At 40.2% G+C, this 14,559-nt stretch overlaps 1 protein-coding gene across 1 annotated transcript in view; it reads right to left on the bottom strand.

The window, feature by feature from the left end:
* Nucleotides 1-14,559, bottom strand: part of STK3 (serine/threonine kinase 3) — a 171,886-nt gene that overhangs the window by 92,446 nt on the left and 64,881 nt on the right. The window contains exons 7-8 of the mRNA XM_066624291.1: nucleotides 7,304-7,441; nucleotides 6,466-6,591 (exon numbers count right to left, since the gene is read on the bottom strand). Coding sequence (XP_066480388.1) covers nucleotides 6,466-6,591; nucleotides 7,304-7,441 — 264 coding nt within the window. The remainder of the gene's footprint in view (nucleotides 1-6,465; nucleotides 6,592-7,303; nucleotides 7,442-14,559) is intronic.

The raw sequence follows: 14,559 nt of genomic DNA, 5'->3' as shown, positions 1-14,559 counted from the left end.
TGCTTCCTGAAATAATATCTGCTATAGGAGTTAAGACACAATCATCTGGGTTTTTAAGGCAGTTATGTCCACTGTACCTACAGAAATCACATTAATTTCTCTCCACCAGACCATTTTGGAATTAATGCAAAAGAACTTGTATATGTTACAGTATCTTTCATTAAGCATCTGTGTTGTTCTATGTAGTATAGCAGTAGGAAAGTCTTGTAATTTATAAGTTTACTAGATGTTTCCACCTATTTTGTGACTTTTAAAAGAATTCCCCATTTTATTTCTGATTTTAAAAGTTCAACATTTTCTATAAGAAACAACTTCATCTGCTAAGAAATTTAAAATCATGATTTTTAGGTCATGGAACCAAAACAGCAACAACAAATGCCTTGAAGACAAGTTGGCATTTTGTTAAATAATGAACAGTTAGAATCAAAAGGAAATATGAAAGTTGATAACTAGGAATTAACTCAAGGATCAATCATGTAAATGTCACCCTGATAAGAGTTGTGATGGTGACGCCTATGGAGAAATAGCCTATAACATCTGCTTCTGCTATGTTCTGTAAAGCTATGATCTATATATTTGATTATTAATGGGTAACATATCAACTGAACTTGTGTAAAACACCACCATTTCTTCTGGGAGAGATCTCAATACATTTATATTGTGTCCATGGTTAGGGTCCAACTGACACAATTAGGGTGACAATTTTTTTCTGTATAGGTTAGATTGGCCAGTGCCATGAATACCTCTTTCCCATACAGTGTGCAATACAGCTCATAGCCGTCTCAGTGTGTTTTATTAGTTCAACAGACAGATTTTAAGAAATATTGGTGCATATTGTAGATGTTCTAACACTGTATCATAGCTAACCAAACATTTCCTCTTTTTAATGGCTACCAAATATTCTTTTATAGCTACCAAAGAATTGGAGATCCATCTTGGAACCGAATAGCAATTCTACCAAATTTCTTTCCCTATACAAATGAACACTAGAGGGCAGCAAAGACAATTAAGTAAAATGGAATGTTTAGCTTTTAAAACTTACACAGAAACAAAATTTAGAATCCTATACAATAAACACCTCATCACTCACTGCCTTTGGAAAAAATGTGAACATAGTCGAGTTACTTTTTCAATAAAGAACAGTAGTAACTGTACAAACATACAAAATTCAACAGAGTAGAAAAAGGTAATAGAAAAAATAGGATTTTAGGTAGCACTGAAATGTATCTATTAGGGTACTTTATAAAATGGCATTTTAACATTTGTTCAAAAGATTTGTAAATGCCAAATGCATTTGTACTTGGATCAACATTTAAAAACTCACAAGAGGATCCTTGATGGATCAGGCCAAGGACGCAAATAGTGCAGCTTCCTGTATTTCACTGTGGCCTATCAGATGCCGCTGGAGCATACAAGACAACAAGATACCTATATCCTGTTGCCATTCCCTGGCATCTGATGTTCAGAGATAGGCTACCTCTGAAACCTGAATAAATGATACCACAGATGTATATAGTATTACAATATTGCCAAAAAGTAATAAATATTGTTCTTTATTGATAAATATACTAATTCACTGCCTGCCAAAAAATACAAAATGTTTCGTAAAAATTAGCATTATTAAAAGCCACAGGTGGACAGTATATATCCCCCAAATCTCTTAAGTGGCCTGCTTAGTTTTAAGAATCCTACAGTCCACTCCTACCTAACTCCCTTCCCCCAACTCGTGCAGGCACACAAATGGAGCACAAGAGGCTTCCTAGGTTGGGGAGGAAGGACAGTTGCAGTGGTCTCCTCAGGGTAAGGGAACTCTGCTTTTCCTATGTGACTGCTTGGTCCTGCACCAACTATTTTGCTGACGCAAAACCAAGGGGTGCAACAGCGGCAGAAAGGGAGAGTGACAGGATCTGGATGTAGGGGAGTGCTGCCAATCCCACTCCCTTCCGCCCTCTCCCCACCTAGAAACACTCCCATTCCTTCCCCTCACACCCCCATTGCCACTCAACTCATGCCAGCAGAGAGAGTCTTCTCTGCTGATCAGCATGCCCAGCCATCAGCAATTGCACTGATGGTTTCACTGCACTCGCTAGCTGAAGTAACAGTCTGTTGGCATCTGCTTCCTTTTGCCAGGGGAATGTATATTCCACCAGCAGCAGGGAGGGGAGGAATAAAATTGGGCTGCTAGCCTGCATTTAAAATACATTTCTAGTCTTCATGTTTGCCAGGATCCATTTGAAAACAGGTGATGGCAAAACTGTAAGAGGATTGAAAACAAGGAAACAAGAAAAAAAAACAGTCGTTCAATGAGACAGCACCTGCCTTGCATGCAGAGGGTCCCAAGTTCAATTCTAGGTATCTCCAAGAAGGAATGGAGAAGACCCTCGTCTTTGTGAAATCCTTCAAAGCTCCTGCCATTCAATTTAAACCAGTGGTTCCTAAACATCTACTCAGAAGTTGAGAACCACCTAAGTCTTTGTGGGGGTGGGGGAATGGCATCAACGCGATCCTCAGGACTGGGCTACTCCCAGGGACAGAAGGGTTGTTTTTTGTTTTTTTAAACGTACCCCAGCAGCACCAGCCCCCGGGGGATGTGGGGAACCCCTCTCAGGATGAGTAAAAATACCCATCAGAACCCACTTCTTGATCACAAAACCAGCAATGGGTTCCGAATGCTATTTTTACTCATTCTGAGACTTGGGAAACCCTGCAGAGGTGTCCGCAGGGCTCCCACACCCCTGGAGACTGGCACTGCCAGGGATAAGTAAAATAACCTTCTGTCCCTGACAGCAGCACAATCCTGAGGATTGTATTGTTGCCATTCCCCCCCCCCTGCCCTTTAAGAGACTAGTGCTTCCCGCTGGTGGGTTGCAACCCACCAGTTTGAGAACCACTGAGTTAGACAATTCTGATCTAGATGAACTTCAGTATAAGGCTATTTCATACAATCAAGAGAAAACAAAAAACTGTTTTCTTAACTCTTCTACTATTTTTTTACTATTCTGACTTTTTATTCTAACTAGATTTTTTTTTATCATGAAGGGTTAACAAGAACTGCAGCAGAGCACAGGGGAAATTAAATTGTAAAAAATCAGAAGAAAGTATCCTACAGGGTGGTAGGATGACTGCACATTTTTTGTTCTTAATCAATTACCACCAAAAAAATAACTGCTCATTATTTTAATTCATTCACAAGATGTGTTTAAAGCAATATTCCAATAATGGTGATATTTGAACGTGAAATGAAAACATAAAGCAAGATCATTAGTTCATTTCTTTAAAGATCCATAGAAATAAATATTTAGACATGTTTCTTGGGGGCTGCCAGGCAACGACTTGCCTTACGTTTCCATAATACAGCTGCCTGACCTCAGAATCAAATTTGCATCACACTTTAGAAATGCATAAAAGAAGAGATTGGTCATGTTTAGTAATGCTTAAACTAACATTTAAACTTTGATATTGGGATTAACCTTCTGTAGAGTACTCAACTTACACTTTTTACTTAATTAAAAAAATCTGTAAAATTACCTCAACACCTATCAAAACATGTCAGTTTGTCAGAATACATTCTCATCAGACCAGCTATCCCTGTAACATGCCTGAACTCAGTTTCAAGAGCATTATTTCTGATCATATTCAGCATAATTTTCAAACAAGGTAGACTTATTGCTACGTGTTTATGAGAGCTACCCAGGTGACAGGTGCTCTCAACCCCAATTCAAGCTTTGAAGAGATACAGGGTACTGAAATGTTTACCACAGGCCATTTCTCTCTAATAAACTCCTAAGAGGCAGCAGACAAGGCAATTTTATTTTATTCAACTGACCTTTCCACAACTGACGTCAACAATCTCAAAATTACACATGACGTTTGGAGCCATTTCTTTCATCTAAACTACAGGTTTATTGATAAGGTTTTAAAAAGAACTGGTTCTGAAATTACCCAAACTAGTTTGTGACCATCACATCATCTACCCACAACTACCCCTTTTCAATACATCTAAGAGGCACTGCAAGGCTAACTTTTCATATGGCCCAGTATCAACAGTACTTATACTACTCATTATATTGATTGCTAGAAAGATATTAAAGATTTAGCACCTCTCTGATGATGGACAGAAGAATGATTCTTAACTAACCAAACCTCTTCTATGCAACATTCAGGAAGCAAAATAATGGCCACTGACTTGTATTATTTTCTGTGGATCAAGGACAACTGGTGAAAATACTGAAGAGCACAAGAAATTCTTTTTGCAGTACAGCTTGCAAAGGGAAAAAGAAAGTTTAATTTGGTTTATTCCTGGTATTCTGGGTAGGGAAAGCATATGCATGCTTTTGAGTACATAGAACTCTTTGCAGTAAGAAGGGGAAAGTAGCTAGTACTTAGCTATACAAACAAGAGCAGGCTACTCTACTAATTGTGAATGCTTTGAGCTACATCTGATAGATTAGTCACCTAGTCACAAAACACACAGCACAAAAACAGTGATAAACAGACATTTATGGATTGTTGCTACAGTCCATTAGCCAAGCTATTTATTCAAGCTGCTTTCATTACATCTGACAGGGTTATAAATTTAAATCCCTTGACATATTATTTAAAGGTGTTATACAAGACAGGGGGAGAGGCGTGAGAGAGGCAGAAACAAGAACACACAAAGTCGTAGCACAATTACTGATCACATACAATGAGCTGCCCTTGTTCTGTAATAACTTTTCTATGAGACTACATTTGTAATTTCAAGCACTTCTATGCTTTACCAAGTGAAACCAAACACTCACTCATGGGGAAAAAGTCTTTCCTTAGATAAACTACTCCAGTGAGAAGCAGTTATTCTTTTTACAGCGCAATTCTAACTTCTGCTGGAACAGACAGGCCACCTTGCCTCTGCTGTACCGAGAGCAAGTTTCAGGATGTCTGAGGCTTGGTCCGAGGTAAGGAGAAACTTTTCCCCTTAGTCAGGGAGAACAGCAGCAGCCCCAATGGGTCTACTTGGATCTGTACCACCCGAGGAGGTGACACAAATACAAGCAGCCTGGGACCATTCTGGGCTGCCCAGGAACGGGGTCAGGATCCACCATAACTGCCAGATCCTGGCCTCACCTCCCACTGCCCACTCCCAGGAACACCTGACGCCCACTCTCCCCTACCCCAAAACACCACTTCCTGCCTGCTCCCCGCCCTCCCCACACCCCTCCAGACCACTGCACTGGCCAAGCTCAGCTGACACATATTTGCCAGGCCTGAGGCTCATGTCAGCGCAGAGAGGCCAGAGCACATCTGCGCCTCAGAGTGGTGCAGAAACATTTTCTGATGAAGAAGCATTCCACCTGCTGAGATTTTTCCTTAGATATTTATTAACCACCTCAACCTTCGTGTACACCACTGCAATCTCTTTCCATGCTGCAGCACGAAATGTCTTTTCAACCTCTTGATCAGATTCATTCAACAAAGGACACCAACCCTGCTGTATATGAAAATATTAGAATACCTGAATCATATGGGGGGGGGATGTAAGAAAATTCTAATGTTATGGTGCTTTTGAGTCCACACATTTCCCTTCATATTCATTCTGGCAACAGAATGTTAGTTATAACTACGACTTGACACATGTACAAATGCCTGTGTCAAGGCTATAAGTGACAATAAACAATGCCTATTAAGCCAGAGGGAGAGCATAACATCTTCGCAGGTACAGGTCCAGCCTATTTATACACTGATTTTTTTTATACACAAATTTGACTCAACACGAATGGCTACTGCAAATGAGAAGGAATGTGCTGATCCCTGGAGAAGGGGGAAAATGCATCCCTTAAAATCAGTTTAAAAAACTGAACAGTCCTTTAACAATAGCCTTGTTAATGGGACGGGGTGGGGGGGGCAGCTGGCTGACAATCCATCAGTCCTTCTCTCTTTCCTGAAAGAAAAGTGATCACTTTGCACTGGTGAAGGGAGGGGCTGAATGAAGCGCCTTTGTAAGTGCTTGGAGGAGATTGATGGATTGTCTTCTTAATTACTCTTATCTTACATCGCAAAGGTCAGCAAAGCTGTTTTTAAATCACCAGAGCAAAGAAACTTTGTTTTTTAAATTGATTTGCTATAGTGTGTTTTTTGCCATCCATGTGAGTGCTTGGAACGGAACCCACCCGAATAATGAAGCTCAACCTGTATTCAAAATTTTCAGAGAGTTTTCTTCTTAAAAGGTGTTCACACAGAAATTGTTATTTAAATTTCTTTTGAGTTCAAAAAACTTCTAAAGATTTGGCAGAAGAGCAAAAGAGCATACTCTTCCACTTCAATCTGCCTTTTAAAAAACACTTATCGCAAACTTACAAACTGCTCTTTTCCATGACAAATTCTCAGAAACATCCAGATGCATGCATGCCACTCCATCACAACTGAAACATTTAAATATGTAGCTCACATGGGCAGCCAAGAATACATATAGTTAAAATGCTCACACACCGAGTTTTCATCCTCTTCTTCCAGCTCCCTCTGTTGTTCTTCATGCCTCTTTGCCTTGATTTCCATAGCTTCAGTAATTAGGTCTCTTAGAATGGAGACTGGTTTGGCATTCTTAATAAAAGGATGCTAGAAAATGAAACCAAACAGTTATACAAAATGGAGCCTACAGATGATCTGTTCATACAATATAAATACAAGTAACATGTTAAAACAACATGTCAATCAGCTTCACAGACCAGCGCATGAAAAATATTTCCCTTTGGACAGCAATTAAAATCTGGAATAAGAGAGCATGTGATTTGTTTAACTGCTTTGCAACTAAATAGGATTTTCCTTTCTGTTTGTTTAGGTAAACAGCAACCATGAAAAGAATTTAGTACAGAACACAATTGCTTTACAGTTAAGAATATAATTGTCCAAAGGAAATGTGAATTAGGTGGTAAATAAACAAAGTGATGATAGCCTGACATAGAAAAACAAACTTTTCAAATGCACACAGTTACAGCATTTAACTCATCTTAACAGGCTGACAATGCACATTAGTACCTATAAGCAGAACAGCCACGATGGTTTTGCAAAACTGTACTTTAACATTAAATGAATAATTTAGCCATTGGCAATGATGAAGCAAACTTAAAATTCTCAGGATGGGCAAATTACTTTTGCCAATCCCTTCCCCCCCCATTAAAATATAAGCTACACTGCTGCTTAAGAACAAGCACGTTTGTGCTAAAGCTAAAGTGAATATAATTGCCATTAGTACACCTGCTGTCAGAAAAAGTTGTTCTCTCCATTAGTATCTCCCAGACTGGATCAATGGTCAATGCTTGATACGGACCTGCAAAAGTTGTGTTGCAGTAGCTCTCTGCTCAGGATTCTTCACTAAACATTTCTTCACAAAATCGGTGAATTCATCAGACCAAAGCTCTGGCTTCCGGAATGTTGGAGGGGGGTTAGTAGGAATCATAAAAATTGCCTATATATTTTAAAGGATGGGGAGAAAGTCAGTAAGAATATCAATATCTCACAGCAAATTAAAACAACTCTCTTTTCTCTATTTTTCTATCTGAAATCTGAAGAGAGAAAAGTTAGCTAGTCTAGAATTTCCAATATCACCTAGATAAAGGAAGCAAATCCATCTGCTACCAATGTAACTACTTCCCATTACAATTTCCTCTTTTTAAACTGTATCTCATTGTGCACATCATTCTTTATTTTTATCTATTACTGTTAATCAGTCTCAAGAGGAAATCTTGCAATTCACTGTCTCTTAGCTGAGAAACAAAAGCACTTATTAAGCACATAAAACATGGTTATAGCTGTTAGGTCGGATTTCAATTTTACGCAAAACAGTGAATTGGATAATCAGTTAAGTAACAGGTTCTAAAATAATCAGATTAGTCATGTTTTATGTATTTGTTACTGCAATTCTTTACTGCTGAATAAATAAAATAATCAGATTAGTCATGTTTTATGTATTTGTTACTGCAATTTGTTACTGCTGAAACAGAGACACCTGCATTGGCTTGGTCATGTCGTGAGAATGGGCGATGGCCGGATCCCAAAGGATCTCCTCTATGGAGAACTTGTGCAGGGAAAGCGCCCTACAGGTAGACCACAGCTGCGATACAAGGACATCTGCAAGAGGGATCTGAAGGCCTTAGGAATGGACCTCAACAGATGGGAAACCTTGGCTTCTGAGCGTCCCGCTTGGGGGCAGGCTGTGCAGCATGGCCTTTCCCAGTTTGAAGAGGCACTTGCCCAACAGACTGAGGCAAAGAAGGAAGGCCCACAGCCAGGGAGACACACCAGGGACAGACTACATTTGCTCCCAGTGTGGAAGGGATGGTCACTCCTGAATTGGCCTCTTCAGCCACACTAGACGCTGTTCCAGAACCACTTTTCAGAGCACGATACCATAGTCTCCCAAGACTGAAGGATGCCAATGATGATACCAATGATACTGCAATTCAAGCTACATAAATTCATACAAATAAATCCTGCAGGTTAGCTCCTAACAGTCAATTCCTGAGCTACCCAGTGCACAGGGCTGTCAACACACCAAAATGGCTACCATGGCATCCTGAGTGTGCCAGGCACCTGCCAGCAGCTCCTTGGGAGAAGGGGACATTTGTCCCCTTCCCCCGAGTAAAAAGTAGTGCCTCAATCAGAATACTCGATTCTGTGGCAGCTCTTAAGCCAGCACAAAATCAAGTAATCCCTGTCAGGTCACATGGCCCAACACGGAGCTCTGCCAAACCTGGTCCCCACCTTACTCCTTCCCTGCCACATCTTCCCCCCTGCTCACCCTGGAATGTCTTCCCTGCCACCCCCCATCTTACCTTTCCATCGCCTGATGCTTCACATGGAGCACCAGGTGGCGGACGACGGGTCCAGTACCAGAGCTGGTCCAGCACAGGTTCATGCTGGGCTTGCTCCAGCGCTGGGCCCAAGGTAAGACTTCAAACTTACAGCACTTTTGTAACAGTGCGCCAGCAGTGAGCAGGCGCACAAAGTTCTGGACTGGACTCTGAAGCAGCTAAAATAGAAATAACCACATCACACAGAATCAAGTTGTAGCTCCTGTCATGTAGGACACTGAAAGATTGGGAGCAGTAGCAGCATGGATCCTCTCTACTCCACATTGGGAACATGAAAAGCAACATGAAGCTTTTCCCCATACCAGTGTTGCCGTTCTAGTAAAAAGAAAGCAAAGCTATTGTGGAGAGGAATCCCAGAGAAGATGCATCCAAAATGACATGGGGCTTTCACTTCCCAGGGGCATGGGAAGGAGCCCCAATTTAACAGCTCCCACATCACCTAAGCAAAAAGGTCTGAGATGGTAGAATTTTGTACTGTATCACTTGACTGAAGGGGGCATATTTTTAATTTGCCCAATGTAGTAAAATACACACTCTCTTCTCTCCCACCAGCCCTCCAGCAAGGAAATGCATGTTTTGCATGCAGATGGTCTCAGGTTCAATTTCAGCATCTCCATGTAGAACTGGGAAATAACTAGGACAACCCAGGAGAGCTGCAACAAATCAGTAAACAATATAGATGGTCCAATGGTCTTATTATAAGACACTTCCTATGTTCCTAGTAAACAAGCCCATTAGACAGAACCGTTTTTGATATAATCCTCCCCCTGGTATGCTTTACTACACTAAGAGATCTTTTTACATGGATATGCATTGAAAAATACAGCTAATCTGCCATCTCAAGCAGTATCATCCAGAATTCTACCACCACCTTACATGTAACATGTAGCATAACTCTGAAACTTAGCAGGAGTGAAAAGATATCTGAGAAATACTTAAAATGGTACTTTCTGTAAAAGCAGCAACCAAAATTAAGTAGACAAGAGTTGTGTCATATTCCAGATTCAAGCCCAAAGTCAGTTCAATATTCTAATATTTCTTTTTCATAAATAGTTCGCATAAATTCAGAAAAAGCCAACAAAAGCAAAAGCTAATTACAATACAACAAAATTGTCATAATTATTTTCTTTGCGCATTTTCAGGTTTATTCTGATTTAAGATTCAGATTAGCATTTCGGGGGGGGAGAGAATAGTCCACGGACAGATGCCTCTTCTTGTCTTATATAGTTTTCAAATCCAGATTATCTGTTTAGTACAGTGGTTCTCACACATTTAGCACTGGGACCCACTTTTTAGAATGAGAATCTGTCAGAACTCACCAAAAATGATGTCGTGACCGGAAGAGACATCATCAAGCAGGAACATTTTTAACAATCCTAGACTGCAATCCTACCCACTTACCTAGGAGTAAGTCCCATTTACAATCATTGTTAAAAGCATATACAGAGTAGCCTGTTAAAAGTACAGGTCTGTAACATTTCCCCAAATGCATGCACAAACCATGGTAGCATCAAGTCTAATATATTAAAAATAAAATACTGAAATGAATGGGGATCCACCTGAAATTGGCTTGTGACCCACCTAATGGGTCCAGACCAACAGTTTGAGAAACACTAGTTTAGCAGTATACGTGAACCTAAAATAAACACATACTAAAGGTATGCTTCTGACCTTCACAGTAATCAACTTATGAACTTTGATTTGATACAATATCACATGATCTTCAACTGCATATATCTGTTTTGCAGTAGCTATCAGAAAATCAAAGAAAAAAGTCTAACTACTGTTTAAATAGGATCATCATCATCACTACAGAAAGAGTTTAGTTCTATATAATAATTAACAGTGACCTATGACTCACTGACTCAGTAGAAACCTCAGTACATAAGACATCATATACAGGGTCATTAAAACATGTTCCAAGCCCTTCATCGTGTAATTTCACTTTACAAGGTTGTTTGGAATCAGCTCCATCACAGATGCCATTCAGAACGATCCTTTAAAAAAAATTGGTTGCTTATGGTCAAATAATTAGCCATGGGAAGCAAACCAAAATTTGTTACAGTTACAAGCTCAATATATAACATCCAATTTACTACAGGAGATAGCCAAGTTGCTAAGTCCACATTTGAAGTAGCAGAGAAAAACAAATTGAATTGCTAGACTGGTAGCAGAGTTCACAAGCTGACACAGTGGCATGCCTAAGTTACGTACTACATTGTTTCTCAACGTTTGCCCCCACTGTACTATTTCAGATGGTCAACCTACTGGAAGAACCACCAGAAGTAACTGGCGATGATGTCATCACCAGTTACTTCCACAATGGGAGACCAGGTGCAAAACAACAAACACCAGTAAGAGGCTCAGGGCAGATAGGAGGGTTTCTTGAGTGTGCAAAACGCACATGCTGGAGCTCTATCCTACCAAGCCAAACCTCCTATTGCTGTGTGTTGCATTGCATTACTGGTCTCGCTGCCAGGTGGAGGGGTCTGGGGGTCCTATGAGTACCACCAAACACCACCTCAAGTACTACTGGATGAGAAACAGTGCATTAGATAAAATACAAAGAAATGATTTCTGAATTTAAAAAAGTTAAACATAATCTGATCAGAGATTCATCAATTTCATTAAATTGAACTGAAATTAAATTTCATTAAATTTCATCCCTAAACAATTTCATTAAATTGAACTATTGTAATGCTCTCCCAGGAAAGGCTCTCTCTCACTCTCCCAACACTCAATTTTAGTGGATCCCAACACTCTCCCAATCCCAACACTCTCCCAACACTCAATCCCAACACTCTCCCAACACTCAATCCCAACACTCTCCCAACACTCAATCCCAACACTCTCCCAACACTCAATTTTAGTGGATGTCCACTGGTTCTGGTGTTATGTGAGAGTGTAAAGAGCATCTCCCTATTCACTCTGCAGGGGATGGACAGAGTGGATAGGGAGATGCTCTTTACACTCTCACATAACACCAGAACCAGGGGACAACCACTAAAATTGAGTGTTGGGAGAGTTAGGACAGACAGAAGAAAATATTTCTTTACTCAGTGTGTGGTTGGTCTGTGGAACTCCTTGCCACAGGATGTGGTGATGGCGTCTGGCCTGGGCGCCTTTAAAAGGGGATTGGACAAGTTTCTGGAGGAAAAATCCATTATGGGGTACAAGCCATGATGTGTATGCGCAACCTCCTGATTTTAGAAATGGGCTATGTCAGAATGCCAGATGCAGGGGAGGGCACCAGGATGAGGTCTCTTGTTATCTGGTGTGCTCCCTGGGGCATTTGGTGGGCCGCTGTGAGATACAGGAAGCTGGACTAGATGGGCCTATGGCCTGATCCAGTGGAGCTGTTCTTATGTTCTTCTTATGTTCTTATGGCTGCTGAAACAAATTAGGATTTTTTTGGTGAATTTACTGAACATACCCAGAATGTTGAGGAAACTGAAAACTCATTCTATGTACTGTATTTGATTATGACAAAACAAGTTTTCCTTAAGATTCCAACTTCTAAAAGGGGGAAGGGGAGAAAGTTACAAGACACCAAATATGGCAAACATTATAAGGTATTTTAAAATAAAAGACCACATATTATGGATTTCTTAGCAAGGCATCAATAGAGCCCTCAAGCTCTTCCATTTAAATGTCAGTAAAGTTTGCATAGAACTCCAGTAAAAGTTTTTCTTTTACTTTTATAGCTTGCACCAGTGGTTTAGCTCTGACCATAATTTGTACCTATAAACGGTACACTCTGTTAAATAATATCCAAAGGTCAACATCTAACACAAAGTATGTTGTACTTAGGAGGGTACAACAGCAACAGAGGCAGTAGAAGCAAAAGATAAGGGAACAATTGCCACATAATTAAGAGCAAAGATGGGTTACTAAATGATAAACATTTTATCTTCAGCTATAATGTCATTCCAACAGGTCTGCACATATTTTGATAGCAATTCAAGAGGTCAAGTGCATAAGGTGGCTTTCTGAATACTGTTTAAAGATGATACCTTCAAAAAATTAAATTTGATAAACTTTATACACTCTAATGAAGTTTTCTAACAAGGACAGTGACAAACGACACATGACAGCAAGAGACCTGAATGGATCTACCCTTATCACATGGAGGAGGCAGGGCACAAGTGGAAAGGGACATGCAGGTTGTGAGTGCTGAACTTCTCTCTCCCCCTCCCCAATCCACCCCCAAGAGCCTTTTCCCCAACTAGGTACTAGAAGTGATCCTGGCTGAAGGAGGGAAAAGTGATGCACAGCCACCACCACAGGGGAAGTTTGGTCCTTAGATTCTACAAAACAACCTCGTGTTTCTTAAGACAATCTAGTGTTTCTTAAAAGTATCACAAGAAGCCTAGTATTTTAAAAGGGGAAACTGCAACTGCCATTACGGCAAAAAGAAATCCAAGGATGAAAGATATCCCATGCCATTTCTGTGTCAAAAGAGTTACCCATATTCCATCTAACAAATTACCGTACTTATTATGGAACTCACAGTGAGACAGTTTTCCACTTTTCCTTCTCTTGCTTGATGAGCATTCCCAAACTAAGGAAAATCTCCAAATGTTGGTATCCTATTTAAAAGCCATCACTTTTTTCAAGAAGTCTCATATGACAACCCTGGAAACAGTTTTGGTTTTTTTTAAAAGCCCGAAAACACAACAGACAGGGAAGCCCATCCTATTGATTGAAATGAGGATGAGATAACAGCAGAGGAGAAGAGGGAGCAGATTATGAAACCAAATGTGCTGTAAACAGTACACATCATTGTGGGACAAATTATAACTGGTAAATCCTGCAGTGCAAAGTGTTGGAGAGATGCCCTAATGGATCATGGATCGACCTAGTGGCACATGGATGCCACTTTAAATCACTTCAAGTGGCAAATATCTCCATATACTTACTCATTTGTGTGCACCGTTAAGATGGAATGATTTTTTCATGTCCCTGAAAATTGGACATGAGAGGCATGTTTGAGACGGTGTGGGGAAAACTGACCAATAAGCATTTAGAATCTCTGCAGACAAATAGCTCAATCTGCTGGTAAGTGGAACCATGTAAAAATAGTCTCCACATATTAAAAATATTTCTACACTGTTTTTCAACCAAAAATTCACAACTTAGTTTACATGGGAAAAGGGATTAGAAAATGATTCTGTATTCCAAGGGTGCTCACAATCTACAAAGGTCACAGGATACACCAGTAACAGCCACTAGGGATACTACTGTAAGCTGAATAGAAACAGATATTCTCCTCTTGAGAAATGTATTTTGTAAAGTGCCTTTGCCCAGTTACCAGAGATTGGCTGTAGCATGCAAAAACGTAATAAAAAGGTAACATCTCATTGATTTGACTAAAGATTACAGGTTGAGCCTCATTATTCGCATGGATTCCGTTCCAAGCACTCATAAAATGCACTACAGCAAATCCATTTAAAAAAGTTTCTTTGCTCCAGTGACTTAAAAACAGCCTTGCTGACCTTTGTGATGTAAGATAAGAGTCATTAAGAAGACAATCCATCAATCAGTCATCCTCCATGTGCTTCACTCAGCCCCTCCCTTCAGCAATGCAAAGTGATTACCTTCCTTTCACATGTTCAGGGGGAAGGGATGGGTCCACCGGGGAGAGAAGGATTGATGGATTGTCAGCCAGCTGCCCTCTCTCTCTTTCATTAAGGAGGCTATTGTTAAAGGACTG

Source organism: Tiliqua scincoides, chromosome 4 (assembly GCF_035046505.1).
Source record: "Tiliqua scincoides isolate rTilSci1 chromosome 4, rTilSci1.hap2, whole genome shotgun sequence".
NCBI lineage: Eukaryota > Metazoa > Chordata > Lepidosauria > Squamata > Scincidae > Tiliqua > Tiliqua scincoides.
The sequence above is the reverse complement of the archived record's forward strand: the minus strand, read 5'-3'. Positions and strand labels throughout refer to the sequence as shown.